Genomic DNA, 25,905 nt, shown 5'->3' on the forward strand with positions numbered 1-25,905 from the left:
AGGGGAGGAGGGAGGGGGGTTCACCCAGTGCTTGGGCAATCAGGCGATGAGTCAGTCATGCTGAGAGAACATTTGGTTCTACTGTAAAAAAATATATATAAAAAATAAAACATAAAACCGTGTCAGGATCCAGAATGCAATCAGGGCGCTTTGTGCTGTACGGCAACATAATGACATGATTTCCCCTCTGTTCGCCATTCGCCCTAGTTTTCAGGCACTGGAAAAAAGGCTACACTCCCGCACTCCTTCACCGAACCACGTGAGCCACATTCACTTTCCGATCACAAGAAACGAGATGAGCAAGAAAGGGGGAAGTTGACCTCCATTCACGACTAAACCAATCCCTTATCATTGACTCAATCTAAAAGGGAGAAACTGATTGCCCCAAAGATGTAGAAAGAAGCACTTTACATAATGCTAATTACACATCCGCCATAATTAGCTTTCTGTACATGATTTGGCTAATTACGGAAAAGCTAATTGTGAAATTAGCCATTTTCTCCACCATACAGTGTGCTGCATTAAGAATCCTTGTGTTTAGATATTTAACAGAGCAAAATATGAACACTGAATTGCATTGGACACAATTTATCTTCAATTTATAGATCCAGGGTTAAGGTCAATTCCTATTTAACTTGAAATTCTAAATTCAATTCTTGATTTCACTCATGAAGTGGAGAATGTTATTTGAGTTCCATTTTCGAATTTCAACAATCTTCAAGTTCCGGAATTTAATTGATTCGACTGTTTGGATTTTTTTTTTAAATTGAAATTGTAAAACATAGAATGTTTTCTTTGGGAATTCAGTATTTTTTACATTTCCCACTAAATGGATTTAATGGATAATGTAACATTGGCTTGCAGGATTGGTTTTAAATCAGTTCAACTTGTATTTCTACATTTCCAGTATAGCTAGGCTATCTGAACAGTAACAGTGTTCAGCCTGAAAGCCTGAGGGAATTTAATTAGAATTGGAATTTGTGGAATTGTTAAGGATAATGTATTTGGAATTGAATTCTTGGAATTTACCAAACGTTGGAATTGAGAGGAATTTAATTATCTCTGAATTCAAAAGACTGACCTGGAATTTGTATTGAATTAAATGTAATTTACAAGGAGAGAGATTCTAATTAGAATGTGGAATTCACCCCCGACCTTTGTTCAAAGATTCCAAAAGTTCACAAAACTCGAAAGGAGGAAGAATAATTCAACGAGAAACTACATTTTATGTCAACTCTGAATATAAAGTGACAGTTCACCCAAATTACAAAATTACTAATTTGTGTAAGCAGTCTACGGACAACGACCATGTTGTGGGTTTGTTTAATTGGCCACTGTCACCAACACTGCTAACCAAATCAAGGACTGCAGCCCTTCCTGGTCCATATACTGCTTTCAGCGTCAGGAAATAATGTATTTTATCCCCCATCTCATGAAAACCTTTCCATGTATTCAGCTGTTGCATGGGTTCATGGTAACATGGTGAGGTGATGTCCTCTTGCAAACGCAACATATTCTGTATCTGTCATCGTAAAGACATGTCCTGTGTTTCAGCTGCTGGCATTTCTGTATAGCACTTTGTGACATCTGCTAATGTAAAAAAAAAAATTGATTGATTGATATCCCACCCTGCTGCTTGACATTCTCCACCCATCTGCAGTCTCTCTGCTCTCTCCATCCTGATATCCCACCCTGCTGCTTGACATTCTCCACCCATCTGCAGTCTCTCTGCTCTCTCCATCCTGATATCCCACCCTGCTGCTTGACATTCTCCACCCATCTGCAGTCTCTCTGCTCTCTCCATCCTGATATCCCACCCTGCTGCTTGACATTCTCCACCCATCTGCAGTCTCTCTGCTCTCTCCATCCTGATATCCCACCCTGCTGCTTGACATTCTCCACCCATCTGCAGTCTCTCTGCTCTCTCCATCCTGATATCCCACCCTGCTGCTTGACATTCTCCACCCATCTGCAGTCTCTCTGCTCTCTCCATCCTGATATCCCACCCTGCTGCTTGACATTCTCCACCCATCTGCAGTCTCTCTGCTCTCTCCATCCTGATATCCCACCCTGCTGCTTGACATTCGCCACCCATCTGCAGTCTCTCTGCTCTCTCCATCCTGATATCCCACCCTGCTGCTTGACATTCTCCACCCATCTGCAGTCTCTCTGCTCTCTCCATCCTGATATCCCACCCTGCTGCTTGACATTCTCCACCCATCTGCAGTCTCTCTGCTCTCTCCATCCTGATATCCCACCCTGCTGCTTGACATTCTCCACCCATCTGCAGTCTCTCTGCTCTCTCCATCCTGATATCCCACCCTGCTGCTTGACATTCTCCACCCATCTGCAGTCTCTCTGCTCTCTCCATCCTGATATCCCACCCTGCTGCTTGACATTCTCCACCCATCTGCAGTCTCTCTGCTCTCTCCATCCTGATATCCCACCCTGCTGCTTGACATTCTCCACCCATCTGCAGTCTCTCTGCTCTCTCCATCCTGATATCCCACCCTGCTGCTTGACATTCTCCACCCATCTGCAGTCTCTCTGCTCTCTCCATCCTGATATCCCACCCTGCTGCTTGACATTCTCCACCCATCTGCAGTCTCTCTGCTCTCTCCATCCTGATATCCCACCCTGCTGCTTGACATTCTCCACCCATCTGCAGTCTCTCTGCTCTCTCCATCCTGATATCCCATCCATCTGCAGTCTCTCTGCTCTCTCCATCCTGATATCCCACCCTGCTGCTTGACATTCTCCACCCATCTGCAGTCTCTCTGCTCTCTCCATCCTGATATCCCACCCTGCTGCTTGACATTCTCCACCCATCTGCAGTCTCTCTGCTCTCTCCATCCTGATATCCCATCCATCTGCAGTCTCTCTGCTCTCTCCATCCTGATATCCCACCCTGCTGCTTGACATTCTCCACCCATCTGCAGTCTCTCTGCTCTCTCCATCCTGATATCCCACCCTGCTGCTTGACATTCTCCACCCATCTGCAGTCTCTCTGCTCTCTCCATCCTGATATCCCACCCTGCTGCTTGACATTCTCCACCCATCTGCAGTCTCTCTGCTCTCTCCATCCTGATATCCCACCCTGCTGCTTGACATTCTCCACCCATCTGCAGTCTCTCTGCTCTCTCCATCCTGATATCCCACCCTGCTGCTTGACATTCTCCACCCATCTGCAGTCTCTCTGCTCTCTCCATCCTGATATCCCATCCATCTGCAGTCTCTCTGCTCTCTCCATCCTGATATCCCACCCTGCTGCTTGACATTCTCCACCCATCTGCAGTCTCTCTGCTCTCTCCATCCTGATATCCCACCCTGCTGCTTGACATTCTCCACCCATCTGCAGTCTCTCTGCTCTCTCCATCCTGATATCCCACCCTGCTGCTTGACATTCTCCACCCATCTGCAGTCTCTCTGCTCTCTCCATCCTGATATCCCACCCTGCTGCTTGACATTCTCCACCCATCTGCAGTCTCTCTGCTCTCTCCATCCTGATATCCCACCCTGCTGCTTGACATTCTCCACCCATCTGCAGTCTCTCTGCTCTCTCCATCCTGATATCCCACCCTGCTGCTTGACATTCTCCACCCATCTGCAGTCTCTCTGCTCTCTCCATCCTGATATCCCACCCTGCTGCTTGACATTCTCCACCCATCTGCAGTCTCTCTGCTCTCTCCATCCTGATATCCCACCCTGCTGCTTGACATTCTCCACCCATCTGCAGTCTCTCTGCTCTCTCCATCCTGATATCCCACCCTGCTGCTTGACATTCTCCACCCATCTGCAGTCTCTCTGCTCTCTCCATCCTGATATCCCACCCTGCTGCTTGACATTCTCCACCCATCTGCAGTCTCTCTGCTCTCTCCATCCTGATATCCCACCCTGCTGCTTGACATTCTCCACCCATCTGCAGTCTCTCTGCTCTCTCCATCCTGATATCCCACCCTGCTGCTTGACATTCTCCACCCATCTGCAGTCTCTCTGCTCTCTCCATCCTGATATCCCACCCTGCTGCTTGACATTCTCCACCCATCTGCAGTCTCTCTGCTCTCTCCATCCTGATATCCCACCCTGCTGCTTGACATTCTCCACCCATCTGCAGTCTCTCTGCTCTCTCCATCCTGATATCCCACCCTGCTGCTTGACATTCTCCACCCATCTGCAGTCTCTCTGCTCTCTCCATCCTGATATCCCACCCTGCTGCTTGACATTCTCCACCCATCTGCAGTCTCTCTGCTCTCTCCATCCTGATATCCCACCCTGCTGCTTGACATTCTCCACCCATCTGCAGTCTCTCTGCTCTCTCCATCCTGATATCCCACCCTGCTGCTTGACATTCTCCACCCATCTGCAGTCTCTCTGCTCTCTCCATCCTGATATCCCACCCTGCTGCTTGACATTCTCCACCCATCTGCAGTCTCTCTGCTCTCTCCATCCTGATATCCCATCCATCTGCAGTCTCTCTGCTCTCTCCATCCTGATATCCCACCCTGCTGCTTGACATTCTCCACCCATCTGCAGTCTCTCTGCTCTCTCCATCCTGATATCCCACCCTGCTGCTTGACATTCTCCACCCATCTGCAGTCTCTCTGCTCTCTCCATCCTGATATCCCACCCTGCTGCTTGACATTCTCCACCCATCTGCAGTCTCTCTGCTCTCTCCATCCTGATATCCCACCCTGCTGCTTGACATTCTCCACCCATCTGCAGTCTCTCTGCTCTCTCCATCCTGATATCCCACCCTGCTGCTTGACATTCTCCACCCATCTGCAGTCTCTCTGCTCTCTCCATCCTGATATCCCACCCTGCTGCTTGACATTCTCCACCCATCTGCAGTCTCTCTGCTCTCTCCATCCTGATATCCCACCCTGCTGCTTGACATTCTCCACCCATCTGCAGTCTCTCTGCTCTCTCCATCCTGATATCCCATCCATCTGCAGTCTCTCTGCTCTCTCCATCCTGATATCCCACCCTGCTGCTTGACATTCTCCACCCATCTGCAGTCTCTCTGCTCTCTCCATCCTGATATCCCACCCTGCTGCTTGACATTCTCCACCCATCTGCAGTCTCTCTGCTCTCTCCATCCTGATATCCCACCCTGCTGCTTGACATTCTCCACCCATCTGCAGTCTCTCTGCTCTCTCCATCCTGATATCCCACCCTGCTGCTTGACATTCTCCACCCATCTGCAGTCTCTCTGCTCTCTCCATCCTGATATCCCACCCTGCTGCTTGACATTCTCCACCCATCTGCAGTCTCTCTGCTCTCTCCATCCTGATATCCCACCCTGCTGCTTGACATTCTCCACCCATCTGCAGTCTCTCTGCTCTCTCCATCCTGATATCCCACCCTGCTGCTTGACATTCTCCACCCATCTGCAGTCTCTCTGCTCTCTCCATCCTGATATCCCACCCTGCTGCTTGACATTCTCCACCCATCTGCAGTCTCTCTGCTCTCTCCATCCTGATATCCCACCCTGCTGCTTGACATTCTCCACCCATCTGCAGTCTCTCTGCTCTCTCCATCCTGATATCCCATCCATCTGCAGTCTCTCTGCTCTCTCCATCCTGATCCCACCCTGCTGCTTGACATCTCCACCCATCTGCAGTCTCTCTGCTGATATCCCACCCTGCTGCTTGACATTCTCCACCCATCTGCAGTCTCTCTGCTCTCTCCATCCTGATATCCCACCCTGCTGCTTGACATTCTCCACCCATCTGCAGTCTCTCTGCTCTCTCCATCCTGATATCCCACCCTGCTGCTTGACATTCTCCACCCATCTGCAGTCTCTCTGCTCTCTCCATCCTGATATCCCACCCTGCTGCTTGACATTCTCCACCCATCTGCAGTCTCTCTGCTCTCTCCATCCTGATATCCCACCCTGCTGCTTGACATTCTCCACCCATCTGCAGTCTCTCTGCTCTCTCCATCCTGATATCCCACCCTGCTGCTTGACATTCTCCACCCATCTGCAGTCTCTCTGCTCTCTCCATCCTGATATCCCACCCTGCTGCTTGACATTCTCCACCCATCTGCAGTCTCTCTGCTCTCTCCATCCTGATATCCCACCCTGCTGCTTGACATTCTCCACCCATCTGCAGTCTCTCTGCTCTCTCCATCCTGATATCCCACCCTGCTGCTTGACATTCTCCACCCATCTGCAGTCTCTCTGCTCTCTCCATCCTGATATCCCACCCTGCTGCTTGACATTCTCCACCCATCTGCAGTCTCTCTGCTCTCTCCATCCTGATATCCCACCCTGCTGCTTGACATTCTCCACCCATCTGCAGTCTCTCTGCTCTCTCCATCCTGATATCCCACCCTGCTGCTTGACATTCTCCACCCATCTGCAGTCTCTCTGCTCTCTCCATCCTGATATCCCACCCTGCTGCTTGACATTCTCCACCCATCTGCAGTCTCTCTGCTCTCTCCATCCTGATATCCCACCCTGCTGCTTGACATTCTCCACCCATCTGCAGTCTCTCTGCTCTCTCCATCCTGATATCCCACCCTGCTGCTTGACATTCTCCACCCATCTGCAGTCTCTCTGCTCTCTCCATCCTGATATCCCACCCTGCTGCTTGACATTCTCCACCCATCTGCAGTCTCTCTGCTCTCTCCATCCTGATATCCCACCCTGCTGCTTGACATTCTCCACCCATCTGCAGTCTCTCTGCTCTCTCCATCCTGATATCCCACCCTGCTGCTTGACATTCTCCACCCATCTGCAGTCTCTCTGCTCTCTCCATCCTGATATCCCACCCTGCTGCTTGACATTCTCCACCCATCTGCAGTCTCTCTGCTCTCTCCATCCTGATATCCCACCCTGCTGCTTGACATTCTCCACCCATCTGCAGTCTCTCTGCTCTCTCCATCCTGATATCCCACCCTGCTGCTTGACATTCTCCACCCATCTGCAGTCTCTCTGCTCTCTCCATCCTGATATCCCACCCTGCTGCTTGACATTCTCCACCCATCTGCAGTCTCTCTGCTCTCTCCATCCTGATATCCCACCCTGCTGCTTGACATTCTCCACCCATCTGCAGTCTCTCTGCTCTCTCCATCCTGATATCCCACCCTGCTGCTTGACATTCTCCACCCATCTGCAGTCTCTCTGCTCTCTCCATCCTGATATCCCACCCTGCTGCTTGACATTCTCCACCCATCTGCAGTCTCTCTGCTCTCTCCATCCTGATATCCCACCCTGCTGCTTGACATTCTCCACCCATCTGCAGTCTCTCTGCTCTCTCCATCCTGATATCCCACCCTGCTGCTTGACATTCTCCACCCATCTGCAGTCTCTCTGCTCTCTCCATCCTGATATCCCATCCATCTGCAGTCTCTCTGCTCTCTCCATCCTGATATCCCACCCTGCTGCTTGACATTCTCCACCCATCCGCAGTCCCTCTGCTCTCTCCATCCTGATATCCCACCCTGCTGCTTGACATTCTCCACCCATCTGCAGTCTCTCTGCTCTCTCCATCCTGATATCCCATCCATCTGCAGTCTCTCTGCTCTCTCCATCCTGATATCCCACCCTGCTGCAGTCTCTCTGCTCTCTCCATCCTGATATCCCACCCTACTGCAGTCCCTCTGCTCTCTCCATCCTGATATCCCATCCATCTGCAGTCTCTCTGCTCTCTCCATCCTGATATCCCACCTTGCTGCAGTCTCTCTGCTCTCTCCATCCTGATATCCCACCCTGCTGCAGTCCCTCTGCTCTCTCCATCCTGATATCCCACCCTGCTGCAGTCTCTCTGCTCTCTCCATCCTGATATCCCACCCTGCTGCAGTCTCTCTGCTCTCTCCATCCTGATATCCCACCCATCTGCAGTCTCTCTGCTCTCTCCATCCTGATATCCCACCCATCTGCAGTCTCTCTGCTCTCTCCATCCTGATATCCCATCCATCTGCAGTCTCTCTGCTCTCTCCATCCTGATATCCCATCCATCCGCAGTCTCTCTGCTCTCTCCATCCTGATATCCCACCCTGCTGCAGTCTCTCTGCTCTCTCCGTCCTGATATCCCACCCATCTGCAGTCCCTCTGCTCTCTCCATCCTGATATCCCACCCTGCTGCAGTCCCTCTGCTCTCTCCATCCTGATATCCCACCCTGCTGCAGTCTCTCTGCTCTCTCCGCCCTGATATCCCACCCATCTGCAGTCTCTCTGCTCTCTCCATCCTGATATCCCACCCTGCTGCAGTCCCTCTGCTCTCTCCATCCTTTCTTCCACTCATCTTGTGGGAGACAATCTCATCCCTCCGTTAACTGCAGCTGTAGCAGCCAGAGCCGTACAATGGGGGGAAATAGTCAGAGAGAGAGAGAGAGAAAGAGAAGGATGAAGTGAGAGTGCGAGAGAGAGGGGGAGGGAGAGTGAGGGAGTGAGGGAAGCGAGTTCGGAGGCGCTGGCTCTCCTGGCAGACGGCACATATAGCTCGCTATGTTTACTAATGGAGACCATCAGTCATCCGTGGAGCGTTACCGTAGTGATTGCACACCGAGAGCTCTTAAAGTAAAGGGAGAGAAGAGAGAGAATGGAACACATCAGATGGGCCCTTAAGATCTATGCCTGCAGTACATGTAACAAATCATTCAGGGAGCTTCTTTGTTCCCGGGGTTAATACGGAAGACTTCCATGAGAAGGGGGGGGGCACGGAAGACGTCCATGAGACGGGGGGGGAACGGAGACGTCCATTAGACGGGGGGGGGGGGGGGGGGGGGGGCACGGAAGACGTCCATGAGACGGGGGGGGGCACGGAAGACTTCCATGAGAAGGGGGGGGCGCGGAAGACTTCCATGAGAAGGGGGGGCACGGAAGACTTCCATGAGACGGGGGGGGGGGGGGGGGCACGGAAGACTTCCATGAGAAGGGGGGGGCCCGGAAGACGTCCATGAGACGGGGGGGGGGGGGGCACGGAAGACGTCCATGAGAAGGGGGGGGCCCGGAAGACGTCCATGAGACGGGGGAGGCACGGAAGACGTCCATGAGACGGGGGGGGGCACGGAAGACTTCCATGAGACGGGGGGGCACGGAAGACTTCCATGAGACGGGGGAGGCACGGAAGACTTCCATGAGACGGGGGGGGCACGGTAGACTTCCATGAGACGGGCACAAAAGCAAAAAAAGCCAAAAGAAATCAGCACTGTGTGAAATTCGTATATAAACTTCAAATAGAGTACCAGTCAAAAGTTTGGACACACCTTGTCATTCAAGGGTTTTTCTTTATTTATACTATTTTCTACATTGTAGAATAATAGTGAAGACATCAACACTATGAAATAACACATATGGAATCATGTAGTAACCAACAAAGTGTTAAATCAAAATATATTTGGGATTCTTCAAAGTAGCCACCCTTTGCCTTGATGACAGCGTTGCACACTCTTGGCATTCACTCAACCACCTTCAACCACAGCCTTGAAGGAGTTCCCACACATGCTTAGCACTAGTTGGCTGCTTTTCCTTCACTCAGCGGTCCAACTCATCCCAAACCATCTCAAATGCGTTGAGGTCGGGTGATTGTGGTGGCCAGGTCATCTGATACAGATCACTCTCCTTGGTCAAATTGCCCTTACACAGCCTGGAGGTGTGTTTTGGGTCATTGTCCTGTTGAAAAATAAATGATAGTCCCACTAAGAGCAAACCAGATAGGATGGCGTATCGCTGCAGAATTCTGTGGTAGCCATTTTGGTTAAGTGTGCCTTGAATTCTAATAAATCACTGACAGTGTCACCAGCAAAGCACACCCACACCATAACACCTCCTCCTCCATGCTTCAAGGTGGGAACCACATATGCGGAGATCATCCATTCACCTACTCTGCATCTCACAGAGACATGGCGGTTGGAACCAAAAATCTCAAATTTGGACTCATCAGACCAAAGGACAGATTTCCACTGGTCTGATGTCCATTGCTCGTGTTTCTTGGCCAAAGCAAGTCCCTTCTTCTCGTTGGTGTCCTTTAGAAGTGGTTTCTTTGCAGCAATTCGTCCATGAAGGCCTGGTTCATGCAGTCTCCTCTGAACAGTTGATGTTGAGATGTGTCTGTTACTTGAACTCTGTGAAGCATTTATTTGGGGTGCAATCTGAGGTGCAGTTAACTCTAATGAACTTATCCTCTACAGCAGAGGTAACTCTGGGTCTTCCTTTCCTGTGGCGGTCCTCATGAGAGCCAGTTTCATCATAGAGCTTGATGGTTTTTACGACTGCACCTTCACGATAGACTGACCTTCATGTCTTAAAGTAATGATGGACTGTCATATCTCTTTGCTTATTTGAGCTGTTCTTGACATAATATGGACTTGGTCACAACACAACTTATTGGCTCAAACGCATTAAGAAGCAAAGAAATTCCATAAATTAATTAACAAGGCACACCTGTTAAATGAAATGCATTCCAGGTGACTACCTAATTTAGCTGGTTGAGAGACTGCCAAGAGTGTGCAAAGCTGTCATCAAGGAAAAGAGTGGCTACTTTGAAGAACCTCAAATATAAAATATATTTTGATTTGTTTAACACTTTTTTGGTTACTACATGATTCCATATGTTTTATTTCATAGTTTTGATGTCTTCACTATTATTCTACAATGTAGAAAATAGTAAAAAAAAGAAAGAAAAATCCTTGAATGAGTAGGAGTGTCCAAACTGTTGACTGGTACTGTATCTTAAAGAATCCTTGACATAATAATATATTCTGACCATTTTGTCACAATAACAGAATGGAATCAATGTCAAGGACTTGCTCTCAGGTGTCAAGTGCACTTGATGTGCTTTTAAACCAAGTCCTGCTGGCTTCATGGATGGGCCAAATGTGGACCTTTAGAAAACATGCATTAAGGCAGCTCACAGACGCTCCAAAGTCAAAAATCAGGTCAGCCGGTGGAGAAACCCCTACATCTCCGAGTGGACCCATGTACAGTTGAAGTCGGAAGTTTACAAACACCTTAGCCAAATGCATATGAACTCAGTTTTTCACAATTCTTGACATTTAAATCTGAGTAAAAATTCCCTGTCTTAGGTCAGTTAGGATCACCACTTTATTTTAAGAATGTGAAATGTCAGAATAATAGTAGAGAGAATGATTTATTTCAGCTTTTATTTCTTTCATCACATTCCCAGTGGGTCAGAAGTTCAATTAGAATTTGGTAGCATTGCCTTTAAATTGTTGAACTTGGGTCAAATGTTTCTGGTAGCCTTCCACAAGCTTCCCACAAATTTTGGCCCATTCCTCCTGACAGAGCTGGTGTAAATGAGTCAGGTTTGTAGGCCTCCTTGCTCGCACACGCTTTTTCAGTTCTGCCCAAATATTTTCTATAGGATTTAGGACAGGGCTTTGTGATGTCCACTCCAATACCTTGACTTTGTTGTCCTTAAGCCATTTTGCCACAACTTTGGAAGTATGCTTGGGGTCATTGTCCATCTGGAAGACCCATTTGCGACCAAGCTTTTAACTTCCTGACTGATGTCTTGAGATGTTGCTTCAATATATCCACATAATTTTCCATCCTCATGATGCCATCTATTTTGTGAAGTGCACCAGTCCCTCCTGCAGCAAAGCACCCCCACAACATGATGCTGCCACCCCCGTGCTTCACGGTTGGGATGGTGTTCTTCGGCTTGCAAGTCTCCCCCTTTTTCCTTCAAACATATTTTCATAACGATTATGACCAAACAGTTCTATATTTGTTTAATCAGACCAGAGGACATGTCTCCAAAAAGTATGATCTTTGTCCCCATGTGCAGTTGCAAACCGCAGTCTGTCTTTTTTATGGCGGTTTTGGAGCAGTGGCTTCTTCCTTGCCGAGCGGCCTTTCAGGTTATGTCGATATTGGACTCGTTTTACTGTGGATACAGATACTTTTGTACTTGTTTTCCTCCAGCATCTTCACAAGGTCCTTTGCTGCTGTTCTGGGATTGATTTGCACTTTTCGCACCAAAGTAGGCTCATCTCTAGGAGACAGAATGCGTCTCCTTCCTGAGCTGTATGACGGCTGCGTGGGCCCATGATGTTTATACTTGCGTACTATTGTTTGTACAGATGAAAGTGGTACCTTCAGGTATTTGGAAATTGCTCTCAAGGATGAACCAGACTTTTTTTTCTGAGGTCTTGGCTGATTTCCTTTGATTTTCCCATGATGTCAAGCAAAGAGGCACTGAGTTTGAAGGTAGGCCTTGAAATACATCCACAGGTACACCTCCAATTGACTCAAATTATGTCAATTAGCCTATCAGAAGCTTCTAAAGCCATGACATCATTTTCTGGAATTTTCCAAGCTGTTTAAAGGCACAGTCAACTTAGTGTATGTAAACTTCTGACCCACTGGATTTGTGATACAGTGAATTATAAGTGAAATGATCTGTCTGTAAAAATTTTTTAAATGACTTGTGTCATGCACAATGTAGATGTCCTAACCGACTTGCCAAAGCTATAGTTTGTTAACAAGAAATGTATGGAGTGGTTTAAAAACGAGGTTTAATGACTCCAACATAAGTGTATGTAAACTTCTGACTTCAATTGTAGCTCCACATCGGAACATGACACACTTCAATACAATGGGACAGAGAGAAGATTTGCATATGGGGCAGTGCTATTTAGGGTTGTTTTGATCAGCATGACAATTCTAACCTGATGCTACCTGGGCCTGATGAGCCATACAGTATATTAAATATGTTATGAGCCACACATTAATGATATTTAAATAAGCCCAAGCCCATTATCCAATACATAGGACCAAAAAATGTGTACATTTTTAAATGTTTACATTTTAAGGAGAGGCCGTTGGAGCACAGGTGCTTGGCGTATTGCACAAGAGAAAGGCTGTAAGTTAGAAGCTTATTATGCATTAATTAGCTAAATATAAGGGCAATACTGCATTGAATGTATTACCTGAGGCTAGGACATCAATGTGTATAGGGCTATATATCAATCTAGAACAGGATGATCTATTTTGGATGCAATTTGAATGTTGATGGAGAGGGAGAGAAAGACCGCAAGAAACTGATTTAAAGAAACGATATTCGAGTGATAGGCTGTTTTAAAAAGTCTGTAGCTGCAATTAAAAAAAAGAAACTGATTTAAAGAAACGATATTCGAGTGATCGGCTGTCTTAAAAAGTCTGTAGCTGCAATTTAAAAAAAAAGAACAATCTTCACAATAAAAAAAAAAAAACAAGATGACAACCGAAAGTCAGATGGAGAAATTAGACCAGCATTCAGTCTTTATATTACTGTAGCATAGTATATGCTGCAGCAAATGTAGGTCTACCTGTCACAAGAGAAAAAGTTACCATGATAAGATAGGTCTACATGCATCGTGACCTGCGCTCCATACTGAGCCGGGCTGTCTGTCCCCACCCTGAGCGTTCTCTGAGCGTTTCACTGAGCGTTCCCTGAGTGTTCTCTGAGCGTTCCCTGAGCGTTCTCTGAGCGTTCCCTGAGCGTTCTCTGAGCGTTCTCTGAGCGTTCTCTGAGCGTTCTCTGAGCGCTCAGGGGGGGGGGGGGGGGGGGGGGGGGGAATGGGTGACGACTCGGGTAATGCTGTCCACGCTCTGTCAAAACAACGTGTGACATTTTCCCTTTAAAAAGCTAAATTACCGCCTCCGGAGGTTAAGATAGAGATCTAGGAACGCTAATAGACTAAAGTCAATGTGTACGCACGTTAATCCGCCTAATACGATCTCACATGATAGTGCACATCTGTTGTGTGGAAGGAGTTGTGTAGAGGTATCTTGCACGTATTAGGACTTGATAGAAGCTTTTGAAGTATCGGTTTCCCTCAATAGGAACAGTGACAGAATAAATATATATATATATATATATATATATGTAATAAAAAGACTTGAGATTAGCCTACGATGATCGAAGATGGCTAACACACTTCACAGTTCATTCGCAGCGCTGCTCGAAAACTGTTAACATAGGCGGCGTGTCAGCAACAACAAAAACGTCTGTGTGTGTGCACTTGTAAGTCAATTGATCACCCGTTCCCAACATGCATCACTCTAAAAATGTTTTATTCCCCATTACATTTCCAAAGAGAAACCGCTAACCCATGGAGTCAATACCACTGATGAGACACAGTTCTTAAATAAACACTCCTTTTTTTTAATGTCTTTATTCCATTAAATCCTCCCGGAGTCATTGCCCCCTGACCCACGTCGCTTTGCAATTGCCTTTTGAGAGCACCAATAACACGCCCCCCCCCCCCAATATCTGCATATGAACCCCCAGAGACGACCTCGATCAACTGCAGCCAAAAAAGGAGAAGATTCCATTTTGGCTCAGAAAAAAGGCAACCCACAGGCAATGTGGGAATCATAATGTCTACTTGCCCCTGTGTTGGTATTTCCCACATATTGACATGTACAGATATAAAAAGTCAGATGAGATGGTATGAAGGGTCAGTGTTTCTTTTTTTTAAAAGGGATACTTCTGTTTATATTGATCATTTAATCCTCATCAATCTCATTCTTTGTTACCCTTTGGAGGGTTTTTAGCTTGGTTCTGACAGGATAAAGGCCCATATATTTACGGGTTAAAATGCTGAGCTTGACTGAATGGCCCACGATTGGAGGAATCCATGATGATGGGAGGAATCCATGACGATTGGAGGAATCCATGACGATGGGAGGAATCCATGACGATGGAAGGAATCCATGACGATTGTAGGAATCCATGATGATGGGAGGAATCCATGATGATTGTAGGAATCCATGATGATGGGAGGAATCCATGATGATGGGAGGAATCCATGATGATTGGAGGAATCCATGATGATGGGAGGAATCCATGATGATTGGAGGAATCCATGATGATGGGAGGAATCCATGATGATGGGAGGAATCCATGATGATGGGAGGAATCCATGACGATTGGAGGAATCCATGATGATGGGAGGAATCCATGATGATGGGAGGAATCCATGATGATTGGAGGAATCCATGATGATTGGAGGAATCCATGATGATGGGAGGGATCAAACATTCCTACAATCAATCTTACTGGCCATAATATCTGTGAATTTGGTTTATTAACGATGGTTTACTTTTTGTTAGATTATATAATTTGTTTTATTCGACATGCTGATGAGGACTAAAAGCAACCATGCGGAGTAAATAAATAATTGATTGAAGATAACGTATTTCATTTACTAGGAATCTGGTTAAAATGTTAAAGCTCTGAACACACCGGTAGGATTGTCAAACGTTTGCCTGTTCGACAGTACTTAGCACCTCTGAACAGAATGTTGGCAGTCAATCTCTTTTCTGTTCACACAGCAAAGACCTTGGAAGTCGTCAGCCACTCAGCCTTGTTAACATACTCCAAACCAGAAGGTGGCAGTAGTGTTGTTTGGCAATGCATAGAGTATATGTGCGCATTGCTTATGGTCTAGATTCCAAGCTATTGGCACTAATGTTGCTATTTTGTAGAATAAACCTTTGTTGTTACTAGCCAGATGGCCTCAGCTAGATAACTTCCTAGCAAGATGATGAAGAACAATTGAATACACTCTCCATAATCCCATACTGCCAGTGGCAGCCCATAGCCAAATGTTTTGCTAGCTAGCTAACGTTTGCATATTCGCTACCTAGCACAACATAGCTAGCTAGCTACGGGACACTGCACTAACTCGGCAGCCATTTCATGGAAACTAGCTAATCCAATGTGATTTAATTATGATGTCATTACTAGCTCCTAGCTTGGGTGAAGAATTTAGTGTTGTGCGCATTGCGTCCGTGCACTTAGCTAGCTACCACCCCATAGCCTACATATGAAGAGTGACTGGCTCACCCGTGGATGTACGGCTCAACATGCACTTTCAGTTGGCCACCGACGAGCATTGCAACACTACAAATAAAATCGTTAGGTCGGTCACTACAGGGTCGGCATGCAGCAGCTTGACGGTTTTGTTTCTCGCAAGAGAAGGAACGGCAATCCCACTGTGATGTGTACCTATTTTATTTTTTTGTGTGTGTTTCACGCTTTAGTGGTGTGGAATGTGGTAGCTTAAAATGTCATCATGTTTTGGTTGTAGCTGGGAAGGGAAAGGCAGTCTGAAATGTTTAGGCCATCAATAAGGATGCAGATGAAACAGAAGGACATCCACAGCCCTGCTTAACAGAGGTGGGACTTGCCAGTTCAGTTCACCACTCCAGGAACTGGCAACAAGGAGGCACGAGACCTACTATAAGCAGAGGTAATGAATGCTATTATAAACTGGGTGGTTCGAACCCTGAATGCTGATTGGCTAACAGCCGTGGTATATCAGACCGTAAACCAGGGGACAAACAAAAGTATTTTTACTGCTCTGATTACGTTGATAACCAGATTATAATAGCAATAAGGCACCTCGGGGGTTTGTGTTATATGGCCAATATACCACGGCTAAGGGCTGTGTCCATGCGTCGTGCCTAAGAACAGCCCTTAGCCGTGGTATATTGGCCATATACCACACCCTCTCGTGCCTTTTTGCTTAAATATAGCATAGAGTTGACTCCAAGACCCTGTACCTCACGCCACACACACACACACGCAAGCCACACACACATGCACACTAATGATGCATTGTACAACATACAGAGGGCATTCACACAAACCTGGTGTGGTGGGAAAAGCACTCAATTGTCATACTTGAGTAAAAGTAAACATACCTTAATAGAAAATGACTCAAGTATAAGTGAAAATCACCCAGTAAAACACTACTTGAGTAAAAGTCTAAAAGTATTTGGTTTTAAATATACGTATGTATCAAAAGTAAATGGAATTGAAAGAAAATCATTACAAATTCCTTATATTAAGCAAAACAGACAGCACCATTTTCTTAATCACGGATGGCCAGGGGTACGCTCCAACACTCAGACATCATTTACAAACGAAGCACGTGTGTATAGTGAGTCCACTAGATCAGAGGCAGTAGGGATGACCAGGGATGTTCTCTGTTTAGTGAGTCCACTAGATCAGAGGCAGTAGGGATGACCAGGGATGTTCTCTGTTTCATGAGCACCAAATCAGAGGCAGTAGGGTTGACCAGGGATGTTCTCTGTTTAGTGAGTCCACCAGATCAGAGGCAGTAGGGATGACCAGGGATGTTCTCTGTTTCGTGAGCACCAGATCAGAGGCAGTAGGGATGACCAGGGATGTTCTCTGTTTAGTGAGTCCTCCAGATCAGAGACAGTAGGGATGACCAGAGATGTTATTTTGATAAGTGCGTGAATTGGACCATTTTCCTGTCCTGCTAATCATTCAAAATGAAATGAGTACTTTTGGGTGTCAGGGAAAATGTATCGAGTAAAAGGCACATTATTTTCTTTAGGAATTATAGAGAAGTAAAAGTAGTCAGAGAATACTAAAGCACAGATACCCCAAAAAAACTACTCAAGTAGCACCTTAAAGTCATTTTTACTTACGTACTTTACACCACTGATCAAATCTACACGCAGAAAACGAACCCGCAAACAAACAAAAGGTATACCATATTATGAACGGATAAAGACGGGATCTTGCTGATGTAGCAGACTGCTTGCCTCTACAAACAAGGGAACATGAGAGTCAGAATGGCATATATAATGACCTAAGCAAACACAAGCAGAGAAATGAAGGACCTAGAGAAAAATCAGACCACAACATATATCCAATCAAGGTAAATATTTATACGTCCATGTTCGCTCAGGTTGGCCTGTGCGTTTTAATTCGGGGGAATGATATCTGAAGGCATGCATCTCCCTGACCGGCTCCCTGACCGGCTCCCTGACCGGCTCCATGACAGGCTCCCTGACAGGCTCCCTGACCGGCTGGCTCCCTGACAGGCTCCCTGACCGGCTCCCTGACCGGCTCCCTGACCGGCTCCCTGACCGGCTCCCTATCCGGCTCCCTGACAGGCTCCCTGACCGGCTCCCTGACCGGCTCCCTGACAGGCTCCCTGACCGGCTCCCTGACCGGCTCCCTGACCGGCTCCCTGACCGGCTCCCTGACCGGCTCCCTATCCGGCTCCCTATCCGGCTCCCTGACCGGCTCCCTGACCGGCTCCCTGACCGGCTCCCTGACAGGCTCCCTGACCAAACAGTAACGCTAAGGGACCATCAGGGATTTATAAAGTGCTGTTCATTTATTGTGTAAAAACGCGAGTCCTGAATTAATCAATATTTAATGTCACGCATCGTGGTTCTGGATAGCTGGCTGGTCGGCTAGGTCCATTTTGCCTTTCGGACCGACGACGAAAACCTCACCATACCTACTGATTCCGGAAATACACATCTACAGTTCCACACACAGAAATGGCCATGAGTCTGCAGAACATACACAGCTACATGCCAACCCCCCCCCCCCCCCCCCCCCCCCCCCCCCCGAAACAAAGCAGTCATTAGCGTGGGAAGTGAAAACGAATGGGTTTAACGCCCAGAAGATGTGATGAAAAGGATGCAGAAAGGGAGACCGTGTGCCCCTCCGGAAAACGGCGACGCACACACGCGTGTCATTAACGTGTCATTAACGTGTCATTAAAACGTGCCCCTGGGAAAGGTCAGCTGGCACCGCGGGAGGCTGATGGATGGGGGCTCGGCGGCGATGCCAAAGTCAAGTGACCTTTCCACCGCCCCGATCCAAAACTTTATTTCCCCCCCCCCCCCCCCCCGGAGGTGGCAAGATGGGCCTCGACAGCAAATCAATCTTGAAGCTCGAGGACACGGAGGACAGTTGTAAATGAAAAGAAGAAGAGGAGGGAAGATCTAGGTACAACACCATACCACAGTTAACATTTAGGCCTTACTAATAACACACATGCTGCCTAAAATGGTGGCCTATTAAATTATGTCTCCATTAAGATTGGTTGACAGGGGAAGGGGGGGGGGGGGGGGGGGTGTATAATGGGAATGTTTGATAAAGTGAGTGACTAATTCATTCGGGATTTCCTGGCTGCCGCTCTCTGTTCCCACTTTGCCACTGAATCACAGGCGATTAATTATGCAAACTACACAGAGGCCCAATTCTGATCCAATTTAAATATCCAAACCTTTGCTTTGCCCCCCACGTAATGGATTTGAAGTCCCTGCACAGGAAGTGTAAAACCATGAGTTTCCCCAACCAAACCCAACTAGCCCCAGCCCCAGAAAAGCAGTATTACATGCATGTCCTACTGGAAACTTTACCAGTAAACTACCAGAATGTTGGGTGTCTTTCAAAGATTTTATGTAATCTAATCACCAAGATATCTCGTGGCCCTTTTGGGTCCTTCAGATTTTCATAGGTGTCTGTAATTATCTCTGTTCTTCTTCGTGGCCTTATCACATGTAAAATATATCAAATCATTCAAATAGAATGAGAAAGCAGTAAAACATTATCCTTAACATAAACCATTATCTTAGTGAATACCACTGGTGTTTAATATGAGGGTTTCAGTATGACATATACTATAAATATTTTTTATTATGTAAATATGCAAATGTTTTGCCGTCAAAACAGTTTTGAAAAAAGTCAATAGTTGGACCATTTATTTTGTTGATTCTATGCTTTTTTTTCTCATTAAATTTTGGCTATTTTCACTTGAACCATTTGGACACAGATATTGATGAATACTATATATTAAATTAGCAAAGTTATGATAGATTGCCAAAGATTTTCTGTTTTCTACCAAAATTACTGACGATTCGGGTAACTTTGATAAATTACTCAGTAGCTTTGCAACCCTACTCACACTGTGGTAAGGGAATATAGCTATTTGTCCCTCCAACATCAAGAGGATGTACAGGAAGGAAGTCGTATGAAAATTTGCTGTTAGTCAGCATTCCGATATACATATTTCTACGATGCGGAAAGCACCCGTTTTTAAAAACACACCTCGTCCTAACTGTGGCCCTCCAATATGTCACCCTAAATGCGGCCCTGCAGAGTTGGGGTCAATTCACTTCCATCACAGAATGGAACACGACCCGTTACTCTGACAACAACCTACTATTACCTTATAATCGCTGACCCCTGTCACTACTCTATTGGTTGTCATGACACTTACTGTTGTCCGCCGTATCCCGTGCCCCTATCTCCCGCTCTCTGAGTGCGTCTGCCTCCTCCTTCCTCCTTGCCTCCTCCTTCCTGAGATCATCCAGTTGGGTCTGTAGGTCGTCAGAGACCCGCTGCAGGTCACGAAGCTGGGCCTGAGGAGATGGAAGACAAAATGGAAGACATCCTCAACTCAACACATAAGCCCCATATGGCAACCTAACGTAACATTACAGCGCATCACACATTTATTACGTTACTAAATAAAAGTTAAGACGGTATATCTTGGGCCAACTTGATGGTCAAGCATGAAAACCTTTCTGTGCATGTTTCGCTGTATGAAAAGGAAAGAGGTGGGGGGGGGGGGGGCAAAATGTGTTGTGTAGAAGTCATGGAAGTGATGGAGTGGGTGCAAATGTACAACTCCTTAAATTGTATCTCATTCATTTAAAGAGTGGGGCCTGAATGGATTTAATGATGAATCTCAAGTATTGAGCCTCCTATTCAGTTATTTTCTCTCTCTCTCTTTCTGTATTCACAGCAGCAGCTCCGCTGTAAAAGCAGAGAGGCCTACACAATGGACTATTTAAATCGCCAGCGCCAGGCTGTGTTGCCGTGGCGCCACAATGACACTGAATGACAGAGAAGCATAGACTATCATCACTCTCTGTAATAGTCCAATTAATGAACAAAACGTGTGTGTGTGTGTGTGTGTATATTACTTTCAAATATCCCCTCTGAGAGTTTCTCATAATGCAATGATGAATTCTAGAGCTGTGGTTACGATAGGGATGACTAGCTTTCTGGGGTATGTTCCTTCCTTATCCACATTCAGCAGCCAGAGTGATTTATGGAGTCCATTTTGAGTTAGCGCCGAGCATACCTGCTCCAATGTATAGCACTGTCTGGGTAAACAAGTGCCTCCAGACTACATTATCAAACTTAAAGCCTAAACAACTAGCCTAAGTGCTAACATGCTAGCATGAGTAGCTACCATCAACCGACACAAGACTAAAAACCATATTATTTTGGTGGCAAACTTTGATGGGAGATTTACAAAAAAAGTTGGAATGTCCTTCATTCTCTTTTACGGTATGTACTGTCATTCAATCTAGTCCTCATTCTTTTTGTAAATCAAAACAGAAACATAATACAATATATTATTTATTCAGTACGCTGGAAGGAACTGTTGACTCAACATGAAAAAAAGATGTGCACAATTCCAATAAGATACATTATTCCAGTAATGTCTCTAAAAGCTCTGGTGTTCTAACAGTTTCCCCTCAGGATAGGTTCCCTTGGGGTCATTGTGTAAGGTTCCTAGGAGTAGCCCCTAAAGCACTCTGCCATATCAACGGAGACACATTCAGAACAGAGGATCAAGAACTGCAGTAGGGGCAGGGGGTTGTACAAGCCTGGATCTGTCAATCACCTACACACAGAAACAGAACATTGACCCGAAATATTCAACGAAACGTGCCCTGGGTATAAGAAGCCTGTCAGCTGGCAATCAGAGGAGGGTGTCTGTGTGTGCATCTGTGTTGCGACTGAGTTGGCTGACTATTCCCCGTCATCGTAGTCGGCTGACTATTCCGTGTCATCGTAGTCGGCTGACTATTCCGTGTCATCGTAGTCGGCTGACTATTCCGTGTCATCGTAGTCGGCTGACTATTCCGTGACTATTCCGTGTCATCGTAGTCGGCTGACTATTCCGTGACTATTCCGTGTCATCGTAGTCGGCTGACTATTCCGTGACTATTCCGTGTCATCGTAGTCGGCTGACTATTCCGTGTCATCGTAGTCGGCTGACTACTGCGTGTCATCGTAGTCGGCTAAGTATGGTGGATGTGAGTGATTATGGATGGCTGTAGTAGTGGTGGTGGTGGTGGTACTAAGCATGACAGCTGTTATAACATTGTGTTAGTAGTTAGGCATGTACATACATTAGGGTAGGTGCTAGTTTAAACAGTAACCATAGCAACACGTGGCATGGTTGCAACATGTATTCCGGTATCAACTATATGTCTAGGAGACGTGGAGGATTAGGCAGGGTAGGAACACACTGATTTCCCTGGGTGACGGTCAGACAGGGAGCCAGTGTATATTACCACTGCTATATCTACCTGTTTCTCCCGCCAGGTGAGGACGCCTTCCTCAATCAGCAGCTGCTTGAGTCTCAGCCTCTCACCCAGGACCCTCGTCTGGCCCTCCACCTCCGCTCGCTCCCTCTGTCCCAGATTCCTGGAAGAAAGTACTACTGTCACTACTGAGAAAAACCCACCGTCTGTCGTCTCCACGGACACCTCCCATCCCCTTCTAACAGTGATGCCATGGGCCAATTCTGGAGGGCTCACAGTGTACTCCCCCAGTCCAAACGGGAAAATAATTTGGTACATGAGCTAGAGGAGGATTCTGTGGAAGAGCAGATATTTGCCCGAGATACAGTAGAGGGTAGGAGGTTGTGAGGTCGAAAATTAGGTATAATATTTTAGTTTGTTTGCAGTTTTGAGGCATATGGCATAATGAAATTAAATTAAACCTATATTGGTGCTTGTGTTTGCCAAAGGTGTAACCATGTGCTAGTTGTGGCAATGAACATCAATGCAATTAGGGGTGTTTTACTAATTGAGGTTGTGGCTATGCTTTGACTTGGGAGTCATAAGAGAGTCTAGCTAAATAGTATCCTTGTGAAAAATGTACGCACACCTCGTATTTATATATTTAAAGAATACTTTTTTCCTTTCAAGCATTTCTTAAGTGGAATTAGAGCCCTTCGTTGTTTTGACACCAAATCTAAAAGGGTTGTTCAGACGTTTGGGAACGAACCAATTATCCCGAAGGAAAATACCCACAACATCTCAATTTAACTGAGAGGCTGCTGTTGTTCTTATCCATTCTACTTCTATTTGGTAAACAACAAGCACAATAAGACGGAAAAATGAGAAGCCAATGAGGTGGTGGCTAATTGAACTCTTGTTATCCATGATGTATTCACATTAAGGGTTGAGTTGCTAAAGGAATCATATTATGTCAACACAGCCCTCAGTCTCTAGCACAGTGACAACACGCCCCCTGGTGCTAACATTCAGTATGAGAAAGGTCCACTGGTTATCATTGTCACGTAGGCCCAACAGGCTCTGATCCCCTGCACACATGTCTACGGAACGGTCAGGACAACAGGAACATTTATTTGGCTATTCATACCAACAACAAAAAATCCTTTCTGAGACGCAAATCATATCCATTTCAAACAGGTGCTTTCAATTGGGATGTTGGCTGGCATGCCAATGGGAACACATTCCAGCTCCAAATGATCACAGTACACCACAGCAAATGATTTAGAGCTAGACCTGGGCAACCAGGGGTGTCTACTCTAAGCTAGACCTGGGCAACCAGGGGTGTCTACTCTAAGCTAGACCTGGGCAACCAGGGGTGTCTACTCTAAGCTAGACCTGGGCAACCAGGGGTGTCTACTCTAAGCTAGACCTGGGCAACCAGGGGTGTCTACTCTGAGCTAGACCTGGGCAACCAGGGGTGTCTACTCTAAGCTAGACCTGGGCAACCAGGGGTGTCTACTCTAAGCTAGACCTGGGCAACCAGGGGTGTCTACTCTGAGCTAGACCTGGGCAACCAGGGGTGTCTACTCTAAGCTAGACCTGGGCAACCAGGGGTGTCTACTCTAAGCTAGACCTGGGCAACCAGGGGTGTCTACTCTAAGCTAGACCTGGGCAACCAGGGGTGTCTACTCTGGGCTAGACCTGGGCAACCAGGGGTGTCCTACTCTGAGCTAGACCTGGGCAACCAGGGGTGTCTACTCTGGGCTAGACCTGGGCAACCAGGGGTGTCTACTCTGGAATAGACCTGGGCAACCAGGGGTGTCTACTCTGGAATAGACCTGGGCAACCAGGGGTGTCTACTCTGGAATAGACCTGGGCAACCAGGGGTATCTACTCTGGGCTAGACCTGGGCAACCAGGGGTGTCTACTCTGGGCTAGACCTGGGCAACCAGGTGTGTCTACTCTGGAATAGACCTGGGCAACCAGGGAGGGGTGTCTACTCTGGAATAGACCTGGGCAACCAGGGAGGGGTGTCTACTCTGGGCTAGACCTGGGCAACCAGGGGTGTCTACTCTGAGCTAGACCTGGGCAACCAGGGGTGTCTACTCTGGGCTAGACCTGGGCAACCAGGGGTGTCTACTCTGGAATAGACCTGGGCAACCAGGGGTGTCTACTCTGGAATAGACCTGGGCAACCAGGGGTGTCTACTCTGGAATAGACCTGGGCAACCAGGGGTATCTACTCTGGGCTAGACCTGGGCAACCAGGGGTGTCTACTCTGGGCTAGACCTGGGCAACCAGGGGTGTCTACTCTGGGCTAGACTGTGCAACCAGGGGTGTCTACTCTGGAATAGACCTGGGCAACCAGGGGTGTCTACTCTGGGCTAGACCTGGGCAACCAGGGGTGTCTACTCTGGAATAGACCTGGGCAACCAGGGGTGTCTACTCTGGGCTAGACCTGTGCAACCAGGGGTGTCTACTCTGAGCTATCAGATAAGCGCCAAATGAAAAGAAAACAAGCAGGTGTCCACCCCTGAACTAAGGTGTATGATTTTAGAAGTACGGACTCCCCCGTCCAACTGACCTGCATGTGTTTTGGCAAGGCGTTTGACTTCTGTACTCATCTGAAGCGTCACAGCAGTCTGGAGGGAAGAACGGTAAAAGGCATTTACACACCAGGCAAATCAATGAGGTACACAAGAACAAGAGATCTCAACAAAGACAAGAGTGCCACATTGACCTCTGAAACTTCTCTTGTGCGTTCTTATTGATCATTGAAATGCAGCCATTTAAAAAACCCAATCTGCTGATGCCTACAGCTATGTTCAGCACCTGACAAAATAACTACTACTTAGCTAGGTCGGATTTCATTCCCGGGACTTGTCAGGGAGCGACCAGAGGCCACGAGAGCGGTCACAGTTGGAAATTCCTCAATTACGCTGGTATCCCATTGGTTGAGCAGTAGCTAGAGTGCCAGAGCCCGACACGGTTAAAAGCTCTCACTGAGCCGAGAGGACAAACCACCAACTCTAAGTGGCTCCTTTCGAGGCGGGAGGATGAGAAGGTAAAATGCTACCGGAGTCAGACACTAAACCCCTCCCTCCCTTAGTTTCTTCTTTTTCTCCATCGCCTGCCGCTGCCGCGTGCCATCACAAACAGCCAGGAAAGCCTGTGACGGGGAGGGGGGGGAACGATAACGGGAAACGTTCCATTTCTTTGAAAGCTTGCAGCGCTCAGAGACAAGAGGGAAGGGGGGACAAAAAAATGATCTAATTAAAGGATTTACAGCAGCAGGCTTCACACGCCAGGAGGAGGAGAGAGAGGTAGAGGAGGGGAGAGAGAGGAGAGAGAGAGAGAGAGAGGGGAGGAGAGGTAGAGGAGAGAGGAGAGAGAGAGGAGGAGAGGTAGAGGAGGAGAGAGGAGAGAGAGAGGAGGAGAGAGAGGAGGAGAGGTAGAGGAGAGAGAGGAGGAGAGAGAAGGTGAGGTAGAGGAGGTGAGAGAAGGAGAGAGAGGAGGAGAGGTAGAGGAGGTGAGAGAAGGAGAGAGAGGAGGAGAGAGAGGAGAGGAGAGAGGAGGAGAGGTAGAGGAAGAGAGAGAGGAGAGGTAGAGGAGAGAGAGGAGGAGAGAGGAGAGAGAGGCGGAGAGATAGAGGAGAGAGAGGAGGAGAGAGGAGAGAGGAGAGAGAAGAGGAGAGGAGGTAGAGGAGGGGAGAGAGGAGAGAGAGGAGAGAGGAGAGAGAGGAGAGGTAGAGGAGGAGAGAGAGGAGAGAGGAGGAGAGAGAGGAGAGGTAGAGGAGGAGAGAGAGGAGAGGTAGAGGAGGAGGGGGGGCTTGAGGATGAAGACAGA

At 47.3% G+C, this 25,905-nt stretch overlaps 1 protein-coding gene across 2 annotated transcripts in view; it reads right to left on the minus strand.

The window, feature by feature from the left end:
- LOC139379111 (glucosidase 2 subunit beta-like) overlaps positions 1-25,905 on the minus strand; it is a 270,891-nt gene that overhangs the window by 236,650 nt on the left and 8,336 nt on the right. For both annotated transcript variants that reach the window (XM_071121937.1, XM_071121936.1), the window contains exons 4-6: positions 24,644-24,701; positions 22,127-22,244; positions 20,017-20,158 (exon numbers count right to left, since the gene is read on the minus strand). In XM_071121937.1, coding sequence (XP_070978038.1) covers positions 20,017-20,158; positions 22,127-22,244; positions 24,644-24,701 — 318 coding nt within the window. The remainder of the gene's footprint in view (positions 1-20,016; positions 20,159-22,126; positions 22,245-24,643; positions 24,702-25,905) is intronic.

The sequence above is a fragment of the Oncorhynchus clarkii genome, chromosome 21, assembly GCF_045791955.1.
Source record: "Oncorhynchus clarkii lewisi isolate Uvic-CL-2024 chromosome 21, UVic_Ocla_1.0, whole genome shotgun sequence".
Classification (NCBI taxonomy): Eukaryota; Metazoa; Chordata; class Actinopteri; order Salmoniformes; family Salmonidae; genus Oncorhynchus; species Oncorhynchus clarkii.